The sequence below is a fragment of the Poecilia latipinna genome, unplaced genomic scaffold (genome assembly GCF_001443285.1).
Source record: "Poecilia latipinna isolate Pla-1442-1.1 unplaced genomic scaffold, P_latipinna-1.0 Scaffold763, whole genome shotgun sequence".
NCBI classification, from domain to species: Eukaryota; Metazoa; Chordata; class Actinopteri; order Cyprinodontiformes; family Poeciliidae; genus Poecilia; species Poecilia latipinna.
In genome coordinates this window covers 135,055-154,958 of record NW_015113379.1, presented here as the reverse complement: position 1 = coordinate 154,958, position 19,904 = coordinate 135,055, and the positions used below count along the sequence as shown (strand labels likewise).

At 38.0% G+C, this 19,904-nt stretch overlaps 4 protein-coding genes across 4 annotated transcripts in view; 1 reads left to right on the top strand and 3 right to left on the bottom strand.

Annotated features, from left to right (window-relative positions):
* Window positions 1–3,342: 3,342 nt before the first annotated feature.
* Window positions 3,343–6,814, bottom strand: rraga (Ras-related GTP binding A). Its single transcript, XM_015046086.1, has 9 exons — window positions 6,729–6,814; window positions 6,550–6,649; window positions 6,389–6,455; window positions 6,087–6,309; window positions 4,935–5,030; window positions 4,720–4,842; window positions 4,141–4,232; window positions 3,942–4,057; window positions 3,343–3,842 (listed from the first exon to the last, which is right to left on the bottom strand). The coding sequence occupies exons 1-9, from the start codon at window positions 6,753–6,755 to the stop codon at window positions 3,739–3,741; spliced, it is 948 nt and encodes a 315-aa protein (XP_014901572.1). The 5' UTR covers window positions 6,756–6,814; the 3' UTR covers window positions 3,343–3,738.
* brwd3 (bromodomain and WD repeat domain containing 3) overlaps window positions 6,788–19,904 on the bottom strand; it is a 46,664-nt gene continuing 33,547 nt past the window's right edge. Inside the window, exons 41-42 of the transcript XR_001426641.1 lie at window positions 7,107–7,274; window positions 6,788–6,834 (exon numbers count right to left, since the gene is read on the bottom strand). The gene's annotated coding sequence lies outside the window, so the exon portion shown is untranslated. The remainder of the gene's footprint in view (window positions 6,835–7,106; window positions 7,275–19,904) is intronic.
* Window positions 10,180–14,060, bottom strand: LOC106955732 (chromatin modifying protein 1B). The gene is made up of 8 exons (XM_015046087.1): window positions 13,921–14,060; window positions 11,966–12,063; window positions 11,740–11,886; window positions 11,588–11,656; window positions 11,397–11,504; window positions 11,273–11,316; window positions 10,598–10,670; window positions 10,180–10,446 (listed from the first exon to the last, which is right to left on the bottom strand). Exons 1-8 carry the CDS (start codon window positions 13,934–13,936, stop codon window positions 10,402–10,404), a joined length of 600 nt encoding a protein of 199 aa, XP_014901573.1. The 5' UTR covers window positions 13,937–14,060; the 3' UTR covers window positions 10,180–10,401.
* On the top strand, window positions 14,322–19,635 carry LOC106955730 (uncharacterized). Its single transcript, XM_015046085.1, has 2 exons — window positions 14,322–14,803; window positions 16,659–19,635. Exon 2 carries the CDS (start codon window positions 16,668–16,670, stop codon window positions 18,927–18,929), a length of 2,262 nt encoding a protein of 753 aa, XP_014901571.1. The 5' UTR covers window positions 14,322–14,803; window positions 16,659–16,667; the 3' UTR covers window positions 18,930–19,635.

Below are 19,904 nucleotides of genomic sequence, written 5' to 3'. Positions count from 1 at the left end.
ACAAACAGTTTCCTCTTTCTAAGGTACTAACATTCAGCTTTTTCACATTTACAATTACAATCACAAAATGCCCTTTTAAAGGAAATTTACACCGCAGACCAACACAAAGGGAATGATTGTGGAACAGAAGGAAATTCTTTACAATGAAGATCTTTGGAAAAGTGAACTTTTATTCATCCCCCCCCCCTTGCTCCGATACCCCAAAATAAGGACTAGTGACTTTAGAAATTACCCAAATAGTAAATAAAATCCACAAGTATAAACTTACCCTTTCAACTGTGAAACAGGGTGGGGAAAGGGTCATGCTGTGGAGATGCTAATCTTTAACAGGGATTAGGAGATCGGTCAGAGTTGGGGCACTGGATTTAAATATTTGTAATAAAAAATTTTAATTTCTTGCAAATGTACAAAATTACTCTATTGCATAAAATCCCAATAAAATACATTGACGTTTGGGATTGTAACATATAAAAAAGGTTTATTAATACCTTTGCGATGCACTGTAAATCTGTATCAATGTTGTTGACTGTTTCTTAAATGTTGCATTTACAAAGTTTGTGCCATGAAAATGTTTTGCTGAAAAAACAGACTTCCTTTTTTTAAAAAAATAAATAAATAAATAAAAAGAAATGATTAATCTTCGGACACTTGATATTGATTATTTGCAAAAGCTTTGTGTTCTACCTTCTAACCCAACAAAAATGAGTGAGGTCCTGTATACTGACTTCCATCCATTTATTTGAGGAAAGTTGCACTTTGAAGTAAAAGGCCGGGGATTTTCCAGTTTTCAGCCTTTGCATTCCTGGACACACATGAGCAGTGTTGATAAGAGGAGCTGGAACAATGCCTCACAGCAGCAGAGCTGAAGAGAGCTGGTAACAATAAAGAGGCAGGAGCTGCCGAATCCATATCCTGCCAGAAAGGCACTGATGATATCAAGCATCTTGAATCAATCTTCACTCAGCTACAGAATGGTAAAAGAAGGGTTTCTAAACTCTTAAATATATGCATCATGGGACATTTCAATAGACATTTAAGATGAAGAACTATGATAATGATCATAATGTAGAGCAAATGTGCAAAGGATTTTTTTGTTCATTACTTGTTTTCCTTGTGTGTATCTCCGCATGTTGTTTTATGAATAAACTTTAAACGGTTCTCGTTTTGCATTAAGGTTGTCAAGTTGCCGAACTTCTTTGAAGGGTTCGACGTGACGTTTCAGAGGAAAGTAAATAGTGTTTTTTATTCAGCTCCACAGGAACCAAGGAGGGGTAAGGGTGAAATAAAAATAAACAATCCATTCTTTCTGTTTAGTAAAGTTAACGCCTGCATGTTTTTGTGAATTACCATAGTTCTGGATTTTTCTAGCTTAAAGTATGACTTGTTTTAATTACATTTATTTTGTTGATGGAAGGCTGTGGTTTTGGTTTTACAGCACAGTCTGCCTCTTGCACATATTTTAATAAATAATTGGTCCCAATTTACTACCATTTCATATAAGCTATTTCTACATTAAATCCTCAAATTTCACTTTAACTGAGGTGGTTCGGCGAGGGCGCCAAACAGGCTAGGACCGTGTCTGGTGAGGAGAACTGCAAGTATCCTTTCATCAATCTGTCTTAAAGTTGCAGCAGCAACAACTGCAGTAATTAAAAAGTTACACAATTAAATTTTTAAACAGTTTCTTTCTGAAGAATGCAACATTTTATGCAGTTAGGACCAAACTCTGGCAGATTAAATTTTAAAATTATTTTGACTCAACCAAGAGGCGTTTAAGTGCAAAACTTTAATAATGCTTTAAGTCAGAAGAAAAATTTTAGAGAAAAAATGTTACTTTAAATTTTCATCTGGCAGGAGGATGAATGATTTCGAACTGTAAAACTATGAAAGTGTAAAATATCAATCCGGAGTCAAACTTACCAGTTACACCGAACCAAAATAATTAAAAACTAAATATGTTTGGGAAAGTTGTTTTTGTTGTTGTTTTTGCTTTATAAGATAAAGAGAAAATGTTTTACTTAACCAGCCTAGCATGACAGGTTTAAAGATGAGATTTAATTATGTTTTCAAATCATATTTGGAATAAAAACGTATACATTTGTCCCCAATAAGAAACTGGTGGCTTTGCAACAGTAGAGGAAAAAAAAAAAAAAAAAAGTTTGTACTTATGTTTTGTAGCTAATCAAACCATCTCACACACATTTTGTGATTGTGTTGTTGGTGTGAAATTAGCTTAGTGAAAAGTACCATTAAGGAATTTCATGCCGCTGATTTTATTCCCTTTCAAGATCTAAATCCTGCTTTCCTGGTTCACCGTGTTTTCCTCAACTCATACGTTGTTTCTGAATTAAAGACGAATGTGGCCGAACGACCCAACTTTTGGGCTGTGAGATGAGAGCACATAATTTCATATTCATCTTTAAAACGGGACGGGTCTAAGCGTTTGGTGTGAATGCTGCAATACTTCCACAAACCACTAGGTGGCGATTTAGTTTTAAATGCTTTGACATCTTGGGCCAATTCACAGAAAAAATAACTACGAAAGTCTTGTAAAGCTTCATCTGCACAACGGTTTTTTTACACCAATATTTCTTGAGTATAATTAAAAGGAGGTGAAGTACCAGCAGCGGGATTTATACCAGTTTAAGAACATTGTGTTTGGTACATCCATACAAACCACACTGATGTAGCATAAAAGGGAAGAAGCAAACAACCATATTCCTTTCAGTCATTTAAGCCTCCAGGAAGATCTTTTTTAATAAACATAGATCTTCTGATTAGATTGTAGCAACTCTTACTAAGCTTATCATGAAAGCCTCATTGATCATCCAGATTGTTCTAGTTAACTGTGATTTCTTCGTTATTTAATACACACACACACACGTGCTGAAAACACTTAGCCATCTCCTTACAGTCCTCTCCAGCGTGGGTATCAGTTTCCTTTTGAGAGAGCAGAACAGCTGCTCAGCTAAACCTGTATCAAGCAATGTCTAACCACAGGCTAATTAAACCATATAAAGCCAAGGAAGTGTGGATAACTGTTTGGCCAAATTTTACCTTTATATTTTTTTTAATGCAGCCAAGAAATATTTTCAAAACAAAGAAACAGCTTATCTAGTGTTTTCCAGGTAATCCACAGCAAAACATTTGAGTAAATGTACGTAATTAGCGTTCTGTGCCTTTAAATGGCTGCTCCAACACTTCTGTCAACCCACTTGGCAGGTGTAGCATATCACATGTACCAGACAACTAGTCCAGGGTTCTTAGTGGACTCCATACTAAACACACATATTGCAGTTTACAAAAAAAATCTGAATAAATACAAAAAACACATACACAAAATTAGGCTTCTAAATATAACTATATTTTTTGTGACCATTTAAAAACCGCAGTTGAAAAATCAAACAGTGTCACTGGGACACACTGCACTGACTATATAAATCCGATGGATACAACAAAGTGAGAAAAGAAAGGCCTTCATGGTAAACACACGTTTTTAACTGCTTCATGTGTCAACTAAGCATAAATATTTCATCAGAGCGTACCTCTGTTCAGGATACGTCTGATTCCTGTAGAAATTAGACAAAAACTAAGATTCTCCCAGAATGACTGTTGATTGAATGTAAAGATAGAGCAGAAATGATGTCGGGCTGTTTATATCTATCAGAGCTTTCGAGGCTGCAACATGCTATCTGTGCATTGATTGGCTGAGAGTATCCGCTGGGAATCAAGCGTGGGCTAACGCATCCGCATGTGCAGGCTGTGCTTGGGTCCGTCCACCCGCTCCAACTTCTCAAAGTGTTTCCTCGCGTTTCGGATGTTGATGAGCGTTGCTGCAGACGCTGAAAAAAAAAAAAAAAAAAAAAAAAAAAAAAGGATAGTGAATATTGCAAAAAGTGTTCACATCTTATATTGTAACCCACCAACACTGATGTACTTACGAATAGAGGGGTCTGACATGATCACCATGACGTAAGTGTTGGAGGTGAAGACGTCGATAAAGGCCGCAAAGTTGGAGTTTCTAACTTCCATGCTTTGGAACGAAGCTGCGAGTTTACTGAAATAAGACAGACGAAGCGACTAAATACGAGAAAAATTGACAGAAAATCGTTCAGCGGATCATGCGCGACGTGAACTTACCTACAGCTGAGCTTGAACTGTTTGATGATGTTACTGATCTTCTCAAACCTGTGAGCGTCACGTTGCTCTTTGCACTGATAGTGGGAGATTACCTACATGGGCAAACGTACATCGACATGCTTTACATTCCCAGATCCAAATCTAGGCTGCTGAAAACACACATCTTACCAAGCATTTTAAGTCTCGTTTTCAGTGCAAATATCTTTGTAAACTTTATTTAAGATAAAACTAATTTAAAAATAACTTATCAGCAAGAGACAGGAGCTTGTTTGAAGTAAATAATTCCTTAATATTGGTGAAAAAGTACTTGTTTCATTGGCAGATAATTTCGCTTATTATAACATGGGGAAATTGTCTTGTTATAAGTAAATGTATCTGCCAATGGAACAGGTGCTTTTTAAGCAATATTAAGTAATCATTTACTTAAAACAAGCTCCTACATCTTGGTGAAAAGATACTTGCAAGTTAGTCTTCACTTATTTGAAGTGTAATAAGATATTTGCACTACAAACAAGACTAAAAATGCTTGGTAAGGTTTTGTGTTTTTGCAGTGAGACAGAAGCGAAAGGTCGCTCTCACCAGGAAAGTGGCTCTCTCAAACAGAAGAACCTCATCTGCTTCTATGATCTGTGCAAAATTTCTCAGGTTCGTCTCCAGCTGCTGGACGTTTGGGATGAGTTGATAAACTATGCTGGACCAGGCCTGCAGAGACATTTTAACGAGCTTCTTACAAAGGCGACTTTATCGGTTAATATAATGAAAAACAAAAATAGCATTCAATCAAGTCAACTCACCTTGTACAATGTTTCATCCCAGATTGATGTCCTGAAGCACGTGCAAGCCAAAGGTCTAGACAGCCGCTTCAGGTCTTCTTCACGCTCCTTAAAGATCTGTAAAAGCAAAAAGGAAGTGGCATCACAAAAACCAAGGAAAAGAGCAGAAAGACTACAAATGACAACACACCAGCCCCATGATGACGTATGGGGGTGGCGGCATCATGCTGTGGGAATACTTCTCTTTAACGCTTCAAAAACCTCACTGTCATATTTGATTCCATCTTAAGTTTCAGAAACCACATTAATAATTAAAATAATAATATAATTATTTTTGTGTGTCCGCAACCGTACTGAGCTCAGTTCTGGCTCTGCTGGAGGTTTCTTCCTGGTAAAGGTGAGTTTATATCTTTAATTAGACAGAAACGTTTAACTATATAGAATCATTAACTGAGCTTAATGCACCGTTTGATAACGAGGCTCAATGGGAACATGCTACTGAATTGAAGTTATTTTTTGTAACATGCCTCGAGATTTCATTTATTGTGAAATGGCGCTCTATAAATAAACTGAACTGAATTGGTTTTAAGGTTCTCTTAGTATACACAAGTTAGTTTTCATGAAGACTGATAAATAAATCGTAAAATATTGTCACATCTATTCAGCCTGGTTTGGAGTAGCATTGTACAGCCATTATCGCTTATAGATGATGATATTTCAATTGTAGCAACTTGTGGTTTATTATTTTATCGCTGATAAGACTGTTAGCATTCACAGAAAGTACTGATGTTTTAAGATTTTTTTTCTTTATTATTCCAGATTTTATTATCATTTATGTTCATTAGGTTAAATGTAGGTTTGTTTTTTTTGTTGGGTTCTCTTTTTTGTTTTTAACAAATCATATTTTCTCATTTCACCTCGCTAATTTAATCCACACAATTTAGTTCCCAGAGTTTCTCATTCTGTAGATTTGATCGATTTCTTTCACTTTTAATTTGTCATTCTTCATTACCACTAACCGCCCGTTTTATTTGTCCGTTTAGGTTACTTAAATGTTTCTTCTCTTCCGAGTAAATGGTTGTTTTTAACCTCAGTAAAACGTGTTCTTACACTTGACTGACAGAAAGTACTGTTGGTGCAGCAAAGGCTTGTAAGGCAGTGGCTCATGCTCACCAAATCTCTCTGGTCTTCCTGGACCAGGTCCATTTTGTGCACCAGACAGAACACTTTGGCATCAGGCGAGTTCTGCAGGATGGCCTCCAGACACGACTGGTAGTAGTGCATGTCTTTCTCCAGCTCACGGCTCTCAACGTCAAACACATAAATAAGGACCTCGACATTTCTGAAAATGTTGTCCCTCTGACTCGTGAAATAGTTCTCCATAAACGTGTCTTGTCTGGTGGATAAAAAGATATACATCACTGTTGAAGTCATAGCAGAGGAAAAATAAAGTCTAATGTTGAGATAGGGTTTACCCTCCGCAGTCCCACAAGTTTAGAACCAGATTGCCCAGAAACCGAACATGGGAGTGCTCCACATCAACTAGAGTTAACAAAAAAAAGCAGGTTGATTTTAATTAAAAACAATCAAAACACCAGTCAGTCATGATTTATCTTTAAATAAGTTCAGTACTTACTTGTAGCTCCGAGGCGACGTGTGTCCCGAGCTATGTAGTTGGCAAAGATGATTGACCTCATGCTGGTCTTTCCAGACCCACTTTTCCCCATCAGTAACACCTAACAACAAACCAGAATATCTCAGCAAACAAAGTCGAAAACTAAGTAGAGGTCCTGAAAACTACACGGCCAGCTTCACCTTTTTCTTCATCGCTGAGCTTGACATCCCCCTGGGGAGACACGGTTGTGAAGATTTTCCTGAGCTGCAGGTCAGATGACTTCGGTCTGTTTCTGCAGCACTTCTCCTGCGGAGCAGTTTCACCCAGCTGTTATTACAGCCCCCATCAAAAGTTACATCGTTAAACCCGTAAATTATCACAAACATGTGTGTATATTTACAGTTCAAATCCAGCTCGACACAGAAAATAGTACAATTCGCCTAATACGTTAATTTAATCGATCTGTCCTGCTACGAAAAATCACTTTAGCTAATGCTAACTACGCTAACAATGTTAGCCTACCAAACTGAGCAGCGAAGCTGTCCTAGTTAAAGTTTTGTGTCGTGTTTTATACTTACTCCTAAATGACTTAGCAGCTACTGGTGTCCAGGTAAACTTAGAGAACGGTTTATATTTGTTTTAGAGGACACAGCTCTAATCATTACTAAATGAGAGCAGGGTGAAGTAAAAAATCAGCTGCTTCCTGTTTACGCGAAAGTCACATGATGATCGATTTGCTAAATGCCCTGAGTTTTGTCTTCCAGGCAGTTTTTAATTATTTAACCAATTGATATGATTGATTTTTTATCGATCCGTTTAGATAAATAATGCTCAAGCACAAAGTCAGAGCTGTTAAAGGAAAATATAACAGAAATGCTGGAGAATTAATTTTGATTAACAGTTAACGCCTAGCAAAACAAACCCAAGGGGAAATATTCAAGCGATGCTGGTTTCTACAAATGTTAAAAATTTGAAACGAAGAATGTTCTTTGTTAAAATAGTCTGAATTGAAGTCAAAGGAAAGAAAAAGAAAAAGAAAAAGAAAAAAACAAAACAAAAGTTCCGCGGAGGTGCCACTAGAGGGAAGTGAACAGATTAAATAGTCAAACCTTTGGGTACTGCTGTGCTGGGGTCTTCAGTTTGACAGCAGCCACATTTGGCTCTTAATAAGCTACTAAATAATAAAATGATAAATGCTTTAAAACACACTGAAACTGAAATTACTTGTTTAGTCAGCTTTTCTGTGTTTTATGAAATTGTTGCATAATATTTCCACTACGAAATTAAAAATGTGGTGCAATTAACTTTAATCTCTAATCACAAAATGTGCTTTTCTTATTTTCAAGAAAATTCATTTGTTGCCCTTTAAGTTTCAAATTTAACCCTTTCCTCTAATTTCTACTGTATTATTATTACTATTATTATTATTATTATTATTATTATTATTATTATTATTATTTAAGAACAATCTTAGAACAAATTGATATATTGTGCTTTTTCAAATGGTGGTTTGTAGCTGCGGATAAAACTGATTTAGCAGGACACAATGGGTGTTAGAGATTGACTTTTGGGGTTGAAGCTCCGTAATAAGGTTTTTTGAGAGGGATTCTTCAATGGCTTCAACATCCACATTTTTTTTTACACTTAATTTATTAGTTACTAAACATCTGGCACGATGTGTGAATAAAACTTCAGTGAAACACACAAAGACAAGCAGAATTCAGATAAATAAAGTAGCAAATCTCGAGCCTTTGGACTTTACACTGAGTGTAAACACTCTGTATGATAATGAGAAATGGGACATGGCCTCATCTACATACCAGTTCACTGTTTGACCAGCCAGGAGAAAAAGACCATAGCAATGACTATCCCATAAACTAAAATTGTACAATATAATCGTTAAAGTTTGTTTGTCTTGTGATAAAACTGTGGTCTTCAGAAGTGAGCCAGAGGGAAAGTTAACAAAAACATCCAACACCAACTATAGCCTTTTTAGTTGACTCAGAATATGCTAAAGAAGTGGGTTATAACTGGCAATAACAGGTGTGGTGTGTTGGACCTTAAAAAATAATATCCAGAGCTGCTTTTTTTTTTGTTTCATAAACAAACAGACTTTAAAAGCACAGCTGGACAATGTAGTATGGATTACAAAAGTAGGTTTTTGCCAAACACAAGGTTTTTAAATTGAAAAAATACTTTATTGATCCCAAAGGGAAATTAAATGTTGTAACTCATATTATTTCAAATTCTTCTCTTTATTGTAGATGGAGGCAACAGTTGGCAGGAAACGTAGCTGTCTGTATTGCAGCAAATTTGAGGAAGTCTCTGACTGAAGACACACTGTTTTTGTAAGACAGTCTCATGAGGAGGACGGTCAGGGTTGTCTGTAACTTTCTTGATTTTACAACCCCTTTTTGCAACATCATCTCCAGAGACTCTAGAAAAATAAATAGCAGTCTAAAAAAAAAAGAGCGATTCTGTTAGTGAGCATTTGGGTCTGTGACATCTGAAGAGGTGCCAGAAAGGAGCTAATCAGTCGCCATCATTGAATATAACAAAAGAAAAACTCTAAAGTATTTGAGAGAAAAAAAAGGTTCAGTCTTACATACTTGTGCCAGATACTGACTCTGAATAGAACAGTGACAGTGATTGTCACCTTAACTAGTACAAATATATTTATGTTGCTCTGTGAATCTTTTTGACTGGTTCTGTAAACATTCAACGTCACATGCTGTTTTTATTTTAATTATGTAAAGCACTTTGAAATGCCTTGCTGCTGAAATGTGCTATACAAATAAAATTTGATTGATGATTGATTGATTTACGGCTCAAATGTTTGGCTGCAGCCAAACAGAGCACAACTAAATGCCGATTTTGATTAGAAATTTGTGAATGAGAGAAAAAAACACAAATTCATGTATTACAACAAACTCTGATCAGTCCCCTTGTCACCAGAAACATGAACCTTTAAAACTTTATTTACAGACAGAGTTGATTGGATTTTGGCTAAACAACTATTTGCAATGAATGAATTAAATATTTTCCATATGGTGTCAAACTACATCTAAAATGAGTTTGATTTATTTTATTTTTTTAAATGTGTGGCAAAAACATTGTGGTCTTTCACAATGCTCATAAAAAATAAAACTTTTCTCACATGAATTATTATGGAAAATGGATTTTATGCAGTTAATTTTTAAACTGGGCATTAACAACAACTACATTTAAGAAAATGCAGACAATTTGTAAGGGTATTATAAAACTTTATTGTTCATTCTCTTATTTTTAACCCTTCCCAAACGATGAGAGTAAATGAAGAAGGTGAAAAGAGACGCAGACAACATAACCTCCTAGAACCTCCTGGAAGTATTGATCATAAAGAAAATAGAGTAAATCAACACAAAAAGTCAGTTCACCAATAACAAGAAAGCTTTCAACAGTCCTTGAAATGTATTATGCATATATTCTGCCCCAAGTATGCACACCTGAATGGAAAAAAAAAGTACTATTATACAAAACCTCGAGAGCTTATCTGAAAATGAATGATAAATAAAAAGGTAATAATTTCTTTTGATTTTATTACTGTCAACATTGTAAGTGTGAATAAATATATATTTTTTCCACAAACATCAAATCTTTGATTCCATTAAAAATGTTCCAATTACAATTTTTAATTTCATTTTTATTAATATGAAGCTGGAAATCAAAAAACCAACAGGCGCCGTAAGTTTAAGGGAACAATTACTCTTTACAGTTGCTTCTCACCTGACAGAAAATGCAAAGAGGAGGGAAAAAGCAGACATGATGTCTAGAAGAGGGCGTTATAGTCAGGTAGTGTCTATCAGGTGTGTAGAACGGTTCTCGTTCTGCTCTTCACATCTGATCTCTGAGCTTGGCGAGCCTTTGAGACAGTTCGTCCTGTGAAAAATAAACAGTTCAAAAGAGTAAAGAAGAGAGCATACTTTACATTTAACTTAACATTTATGAGTGACCATCATATTATAATTTAGTTTTCTTATAAAATAAATACTTAATTGTTTAGATTTAACAAGCAAACGTGACAGAATACCTGTTCTGCAGAGGCTACGCTGGTACCCACAGATCCTGTCTGTCCTTGAGGGAGCTCCATGTTCAGGTCCAATCTGAACAGAAAATAAAAGCGTACCATTATATATAGGCCTGTCATAATAATCAGTAAATGAATTAATCTCATGAAAAATTAAAACAAACTCAATTATTTCCATTGGCATTTCTCCTTTTTTTCTCTCTTTCTACCAAAAACTGGATGATAAAAGTCTTCAGTTTGGTGCTTTGGTCTCAACTATCCCTTTTTTTAAAGGATAATTTTGTTTACAAAGACTTAAAAATGTATTTTATTTGTCGTTTTGTTTATTTATTTTGGATATTTAAAATGTCTTCCAGGTTCCAGTGTTAAATGTTCAATAGAATTTGAAGTTTATCGAACTTTTAGAATGTGCTCTTGCATTATTACTATGCTATTACCATTATATTACTTAAAAATGGTTTCAAAACAACAATGTTATTGTTTATCGCGATAACTTCTGGAACAACTTATTGTCCAGCCAAATTTGTTATTGTGACAGTCCTTATGAATTATGTTCATAAGACTCACCTAAACATCCACAAATAACATCAAAACACAATATATCACTGATAAATTGAATGAACACAATGTGATTTAATTTATCCAACAAATAATATTAGGACAGAAATGAGTGGTTACCCTGCTTCATCTGCCATTTCATGCAGCAACGACTCCACTTGATTCTGCAACACACATTACATATTACATTCATGCAAGCAGTTCTTAAACGGAGCACGAGAAAAAGCTGAGCAGAGAAAGTCACCTGTGGTGTTGTGAGAGTCGTCGTGCTGCTCATGGTGTCTTCCATCTGAGCAGTCTGAACGTCCAGAGTTTCAAACTGATGTTCAAATTTGTCCATGAGAGCTGAAATCTGCAACAAAAAAGCACCACCAAGGTTTAAAATATGTTACTTCCATTAAAATGCGTGAATATATACCATTTAGTTGGAGGTACCTTTTCGAGATTCATACTCTTCAGAGTGGCGTCCATGCCTTTCACCACTCCGGCCATAGATTTTGTGACCTGTGAGATGAAACCAAAGAAAAAGCTGCCATTATTTTGCCACATGGACGTGGAGACGATAACTGAAGCAGCGTGCGGCGCACCTGGTTCATTGTAACCGCCGTCTGGACTCTCGCTGCCACGGCGTCGACTCGGGCGCTCATCCTCAGGAAGTTCACAGACTGATTCTTCTGTCTGATGGCGTTCTCTGCGTGGATCCTCGCCACTTCCATGTTCCCCTTCTGGATGGCCTGAACACAATAAAAAGCTTTGATGAAGCTCTCAATAGCCAGCGTTGACAGCTGGCCTGATGAGTGAGACGCAGCTTACCTTCTTGACTTTTGCCTTCTCTAATTTTTCCTCTTTGTCACATTTCTTTGAATTTCTTTGGAGCTCTTTGGCAGCAAACTTTAGATTGAAGAGATTTTCTGAGAAACAAAGTTAAAGAACAACAACACAAAGCAAGAGGACCAGCAGAAAAAAAAAATATCTCTTTTATTGATTGCACTGACCACTGATTAGGCCACTGCAATCTAAAATCTAAAATTTTGTCCCATCACTGAACGCACCAAATAGGCTAAAACAGGTTGGACTGAGAACAAAACTTAGAGAGGAAGTTAACAAAGAAGAAAAAAACCTCAAAGTTAGATATTTTCAATATCAGTGAGGTGTTTGAAAATTAATTCGCATAAAGAATAAAAGTTCTAAGAAGCTTCTTAAGAGAAAACTGTATTTTCATTCAGTCATTTAATTTGTTTAAGCTGCCACAACAGGGAGGAAGACTTCAGATAAGATTCTTAAAGATAAGATTCTTACATGTCAATCTGACAACTATTCTGTTGTGAAATAATGTTGAAATCCTGTTTAAGTTGCAAGGCTATGCAACCGACTTGTCTGACAGAGGATGTTGCTGAATCTTTAGATTGCAGATTGAAACTAGCATTGTCATGCTAGCTTTCTCGACATAATATAAATAATCAACCACAACAAAAGGGTTTCTTCAGGTTCAAATAGTGTTACAATACATTAATAAATGCTAACACAGATCAGCAAACAAGCTTTTTCCTCTTACTTATTCAGATGAACAATTATTTGCTTCCAATGGTAAAGCAAGGGGAGAAAACAGCATAAATTATTATTATTATTATCACATTTAGGATGTTTTAATTGTACTGTGAAGCCATAATTTGTTGTAATCTGACAAAATTATAAGTTTGAAATGTAAAGCAAAGTTTTGAGGTCTGTTAAAGAACAGATTAATTTTGTATGAATTTTCTGTCCCATAAAGTGACTTTTCTAATTGTATTTGTAGATTTTTCAGTGATGCAACTTTGGACAGTTTTTTAAAAATAAATGTTTTCTGTCTTAATTTTAATTCTTATGTATCTATTTTATTCCTAGGGCAGGACAGGTTTCAATTTATCAAGAAAGTCAAGTTAAACATCTCTGATCAGTGCATCTTTACTTTGTTTTCCAGCATGACATCATCCAGCTCTGCATACTGTACATCATTACGTAATCTGTCCACAAGAGAGCACAATTAGGTGATTTCCCAACTGAAAAAAATGTACTTTATCATCTTTTTAAAAAAAATAATAAAATGAATGAGAACAAAGATTATGTTTGAATTTAGTGAGAATAAACCAACAAATCCCGACTTTTCCCCTTAAGTTCTTATATGCCAGTTTAGGAAGAATCTCTGTGTATCTGATTACTAACTGGGTAATAAGTAAGTCATTTATATCCAAACGATAAGCCAAGTTATTATTTTGACCTAAAATTCACACATTTTCAATGACTACAGAAGTGGCTTATAGCTTTGTTTTGGTAAACACAAACGAAGCTTGTGTTTATCAAACTATACAACTAGTTTACTATCTATTTAAGGGCTTTTATGTGATTCTCAAAAATACACAGTTTACCATATAAAACAAATATAAGGATACTACAGGTATCAACTTAAATTATTGTAGGGAAAACTATAGAAAACGCTGTGGTGTACGGTATCAAGTTTTATGTTTTCCGATGTTAGCTTAGAGGCCTTAAACGCAGCTCTGCCAAAGATTACAGACGCCTGAAGAAATTCAGTAATGTTTAACTTATTTAATAGGCTACTTTATTAAACTTTCAGTAATGCCTGATACACACTATAACGTCTCAAATGTCAGTGACAAATATATCTCATAATTTAAAGGAGCTACCGTGTTGCGTTAAACGCTTTAGCCACTGCCTTCTCTGTCGTTACGCCGCACTTCTCTTCCATTTTCACCGCTTTTAAAGGATACTTTCCATGCTCGGCATCTTTAATGGCTTCTTCGGAGACCCAACAATAAAATTCTAGCGAAAAATCCACAAATAAACTGGTCAAAAAAGAAAAAAGTTGTTGAACGTTGCACTCCTCTGTTTCGGTCCTGTCGCCCTCTTCCGCACTTCCTGGTGTCTTACCAAAATATCAACTACGTCATTGTCACGTGGTGTAGGTATTCCATTCAAACGTCACGAGCGAGATGCCTCCGCCTCTTTTCCCAAATGTGAATGAAAATATATTTTAAAAATCAATAAAACAGAGACAAACACGTTAGAAGAACACGTTCACAGTAAAATTGCGGAAACACCGGCTGAAAACACAAAGGGAATGCGGGCAGCGGGGTGAAAGTGGACGTGCCGCTGCGGTGGGCGGTGAAAGCGCCTGTCTGATGATTAGATTTACTGTGTGGATCACGGAGGAGAGGGAGGATGACTCACTCCGTCTGATGTGAGGTTCACCCCGCAACAGCTCGGCAGTGCGGTGGCACGCCGGCGGTTCAGGCTGACATGTCCGCTGTAATCCAGCAATACAAGGAAAACTTTATCAAAGTATTAAGCTGCCCCCTTTTCCGAGAACAAACGGGTACGGGCTTTGTTTGAAACTTGAGTGTTTCGTCACTTGATAGTTAGAGTGACCCGTGGAGTCGTGATTCACCGTGAATTTCGTGACGGCTAATTGCCATGGAAACAGTGCTGCTGCGCTGAGAGGAAATTGTCCGTATTAACTTCAGCTTCAACCTTTCCAACAGGGTCGGATAAACCTGTTGGATACCTTAATATATATTTTTTCTTATATATTCTTTTGTCTTGGCTTTACTTTTTCTTTTTTCTTTTTTTTACTGTAATTTGACAACCAATCAGGTGAGTTCTTAAATTTGTTACTGTCGTAGTGCAAACGCAGTTAACGCTTTTTTTCTTTGAGTGTCTTGTCTAGTTTGAGTAAAAATAATCGCTTGGTAATTTGCTAGATGTTGCATATATATCTGTATTAGGCTACATAGATTTTTGTTGACATGTTTGAATTAGAAAATTTCATTTAGAGAATAAAAACTGCAAGATTTAGAAAAAACTAAAGCAAAAGTGGGGTCTGCAAAATTCTCAAATCAGAATCTATCAGTACGTTATTGTGCTAAATTATATCGAATGCAACAATCTATATGTCAAGTTCACTGGCAGAGGATTTTATGGCCCTGATGCCACGTCAAGTGGTGCATTTCGGGTTGTTTTTGCGCACATGGAAAGAATCCAGGAGAGCCAATGAGTGATGCTTTGTTCAGTGGCTGTATGAGTCATATAGTCTTATCTATAAAGAAGCCAAGTGGCAGAGGAGCAGTCCTGCTGCAGGACCGAGCTGATGTAACCCCTGAGATGCACTAGAGGCTGCTGTGGGCCACGAGTCCCGGTGCCCCGGGTGGCTACCTCCCACTGACTGTATTTGCACGGGTGGAAAACCAAATACTGACACTGACCTCACACAGACTATTTGTGCAGAAAGAGCTGCTGTGTGTTAGATTTTCAAACCATATATACGTGAACGAATTAGACAAAATCAGCAGTGGCGTAGTCTAACAATTTCTTGCAAATAAATGTCATTGAAGGAATAAAAAGAAAAAACCTATTAATAGTAACCAATGACTTTCTGTTGTCCCATATAAATATGAGATGACACAGTTGGCTGGACAAGGATTCATGTTTTCCTTGCCAGCATGCACACTCAGCAGGACAACGAGGGAGGTTAAAACAATAGGTTAAGAATCTCCAAAGCTTACTGCTAGAGAATTACAGCAGAAGAGTGGCATTTTGGTTTCACCAAGCCTCCATAAAAATCATCAGACACCATCTACATGCCAAGTAGTTGCTTGGAAGTGATGCCAGAAAATAGGATTTTCTACCATCACAAATGTAAATGTGATTTTGCTAAAGTGTTTGCCTTGATTCCATGTGTTTGGCTCAGATGAGACTTGAGTTTTTGGGGGAATAAGTACGATGCATATATGTAAAGCATCTTATGTCCTGTGTCCTGTTTTAGACGTGTCCCTGCTCCAACACATGTGAGTCAAATGGCTGAACTAATCTCCTCTGCCCAAATCATTAGAAAATTTGCAAAATTTCCTCCAATTTTATTAAATATAACAGACATAACAAAAATGTAAATTCTGAAATGGCCTATCACAGTTATTGCAAACCATAACTGTGTAAATTGAATCACTATTTGAAAAATTAATTCTGTATTTTCTCAGTTTGACATTACAATTTGTGATTAGTGTTTTCTGTGACAAAAAAGCAACTCCTAAGAAAATATTTGAGGGGAAAGTACTGCCCCCCGCCTCCCACACACACACATTCTAAATGTACTATATTTGAAAATTATGTTTTTCCACACTTTTCAGCTTGAGATCATCAGGACTATTTAAAGGCAATGACTAATCTTTGCCAGAGGTTCTAATTATTGAGACCTGCAGTGTATATTTAAAATGCTAGAAAGTATAACAAAATAGAAATTATTATCACTAAAGATAAAGATGTGAATATGGAATTGCATCCTAATGATTCAGACATGGAACAAAAATTAAAATCTCCCTGTATAAACTAAAAACGACTCCACATAAAGCAAAGATAGTGGTTTTCTAATCCAAAATTTGTTTTATAAAAATATCAAACCTTTTTCATCAGATGGTCAATGTGTGACATAAACGACAGGCCTGTCTTTTTACAGGTAAGGACAATGGAGCATAAAACTGAAAAGAGGTTCCACAACTTGACCCACGAGCAAGTCCAGGCTCTCGACAAAGTGCTGACTGAGGTGATCCCGATCCATGGGCGAGGAAATTTCCCCACACTGCAGGTGAGAGCCAAAGACATCATTCGTGTGGTGAAAGATCGACTGGCGGAGAGGGACATCCAGGTCAAAGATATACGCCTCAACGGAGCCACCGCCAGCCACGTCCTGGTGAGAGATAACGGCCTGGGCTACAGAGACTTGGACATCATATTTGGAGTAGAGCTGCCCAGGCAGGAGGACTTCCAGGTGATTAAGGAGGTGGTGCTGGGCAGCCTGCGGGACCTCCTCCCATGTGGGGTTAACAGACGGAAGATCACCTGCCTCACCATGAAGGAAGCATATGTGCAAAAGATGGTGAAAGTGTTCAACGAGCACGACAGATGGAGCCTGATCTTGCTCTCCAACAACAGATCCAAAACGGTGGGGCTCAGATTCGTTAGCTCCCTCCGGAGGCAGTTTGAATTCAGTGTGGACTCCTTTCAAATAATACTAGATCGCATGCTGGAGTCTTACTGGGAGAGTGACAGGAGAGAAGAAGGAAAACTGCCCCTGAATGCCAGGAATTCATCAAAGAGGCACAGCAGCAAAGACAATAACAAGATACAAGAACAATCGAGCAGTCGTCAAGATGTCAAAGAGGATACTGAAAAAGATGGAGCGATGGCAACTGACGCAGGCCCTCCAAGCCCGGATGAAGCCGATTCTCCATTTGAGCTGAAAGATGAAGAAACGGATCATGCAGATGGAAAGTATGAGGCGAAAGGACCTGAGGGAGTCGGCCTACAGCAGGTGGAGGATGATGTGGGTGGCTGCGAGGGGGTCCATTCAGAGGAAGACATGTCAGAGGTGTTTGAGCTTTGTGAAGAAAGCACAGAACAAAAAGAACTGTTGGATGGTGATTATCCCTCGGAAGCATCATCAAAAGCTTTTTTCCCCGACACAAGAGATCCATTAATGACACACCCATGTTTAAAACTACAGACGACTGAAGAAGTGTCCACAATAAACACTGATCCATCAACTTCCGAAGAAATAGCTCATTTTGAGACAAGTACAAAGTTAGAGGTAAACATCGTGAACTGCAAGACGGAAAACACCCCAACTCTGCAAGATTCCCTCTGTGAATACTCCTTTCCTCCCCCGGCTAAAAAAACTTGCAGCACATCACAGGACATTGTGCCAGACTACTGCCCTTCTCCAAAACTGCAAAGGAAAATGTCACGGAAGCTGATCAGCCAGCCTGAAAAGTGGTCCTTACTTACTGATGTGTCAGACCTTACAACTCAGCTCTTCCCGCCAATAGAGGTAGTGAAACCTCTTCAGCCAAAATCCCCTGTACCTGACAGCGTAGACCTTCGTGGCTCAAACGTTTTATGTCCCGAATCAGAACATTTTGAGGGTAAGGACACTCTTACCGTTCCTTCATACAGTCCAGAACTTACACCTCAGGAAGGTGCAGGCTCGTCTGATTCTCCAGAACAAACCGTGAAGCCAAAACACTTCAAGAAACCTCCTGATTTAAAGACTCAAAGAACCGCTGTTTTAACGCCTCAAGTTGATGATCAAGGACCTGAACTTCTTGACACCGTTCCAAATAGTGTCCCTTGTGTTGGTGTAGAAAGTGAGCCCGTCATCGCCGTTGAGGCAGAGTGCATGTACGGAGACTTTGAGCAGGCGATGGACCATCTTCGCCAACGCCTCATTGCCACCCACAACCCAGAGGAGATCCGTGGAGGGGGGCTGCTGAAGTACAGCGATCTGCTGGTGAGGAACTTCCGGCCAGCCAGTGAGACTGAAATCAAGTCCTTGGAGCGTTACATGTGCTCCCGCTTCTTTATCGACTTCCCTGACGTAAGCGAGCAGCAGCGTAAGATCGAGGCCTACTTGCAGTGCCACTTCATCGGCAGCGAGGAGGCGAGCAAGTACGACTACCTGATGACCCTGCGGCGCGTGATAGACGAAAGCACGGTGTGTTTGATGGGACATGAGAGGAGGCAGACCCTCAATATGATCACTGTCCTTGCTCTGAGGGTTCTGGGGGAGCAGAACGCCATCCCCAACACAGCAAACGTTACTTGCTTCTACCAGCCAGCGCCATACGTGTCAGAGCCAATTTACAACAGTTACTACATCCCTCAGGCCCAGCCGCCACTTGTCTACCACCCGTACCCTCTGCATGTTCACATGCAATCTGGCCTCGTTTAGCCAAGATGGCACGCTGGCATGAAGGCATGCACTGTAGCATGGCGCTCTGCAATCAGAGGCATGCGTGGAAGTTTTAGCAACAACAGGCAACAAAACGTTGCAGTGTTGTTTAAAGTTTTAAAATCCCTCCTGCTTATAACGGATACTGGGTGGCCAGGGCTGAGACGGACTCAGAGGCTCTTTTTAAGAAGAGCCCAAGAAAAGAAACACGAGAGCTTGTTGAGAGGATTTCATGAAATCTGAGGGGACCTGCTGTACGGCTGGTCCAGTTCAGTTCTGGAGTACCGATTACCCTCCTGCATTGAAGGCATCGTAATATGTCTACATGATAAACACCTTTAACCTATTAAGTGTAATCTGTTGCTTGTTGGCTACAAGGATCTTGAAACCTTGGTCTGGGAAAAAGTTCGAGTCAATCGCTGAATCCTGTGGGGTACAAACACTATAAATGTTTTGTGAATCGTTCGTCTGAACCACATTCAGCGATCCCATACCTGTGTACACATTGTTTAGAGATAAGATGCCGTTTACTGTGGGGTTAGATTAGACAGTGGTGCTTCCATAATGTGGTAAATTATGTATTAGTGGATGTGAATTGTGAACACATTGTGTAATAAGGATGCAGTAGCTGAAGGCAGTTAGAGAATAAATAAACCAGATTTAAAAGATCTGAATAAATTGCTTCTGGTAAAGTGATTACAGCACTGAAAAAACAACATGCATTTATGAATCGTTTAGATATCAATTATGTAAGTTAACCTCTTTAGATGTGAAACATTGCTCACATATGAGGCGACTGTAAAAACACCTGAGTTCAGACTTCACAGCACTGTGAAACCAAAGAGAAAGTGTGGCGTCTGCACCAGTCTGTTGGAAATACTTTTTTTTTTTTTTTTTTTTTTTTTTTAATAGTGCCCCTTTGGGGGGGTTTGGGGAAATTAAAAGAACCCCCTTTGCGGCCTTTAAAAGCAAAAT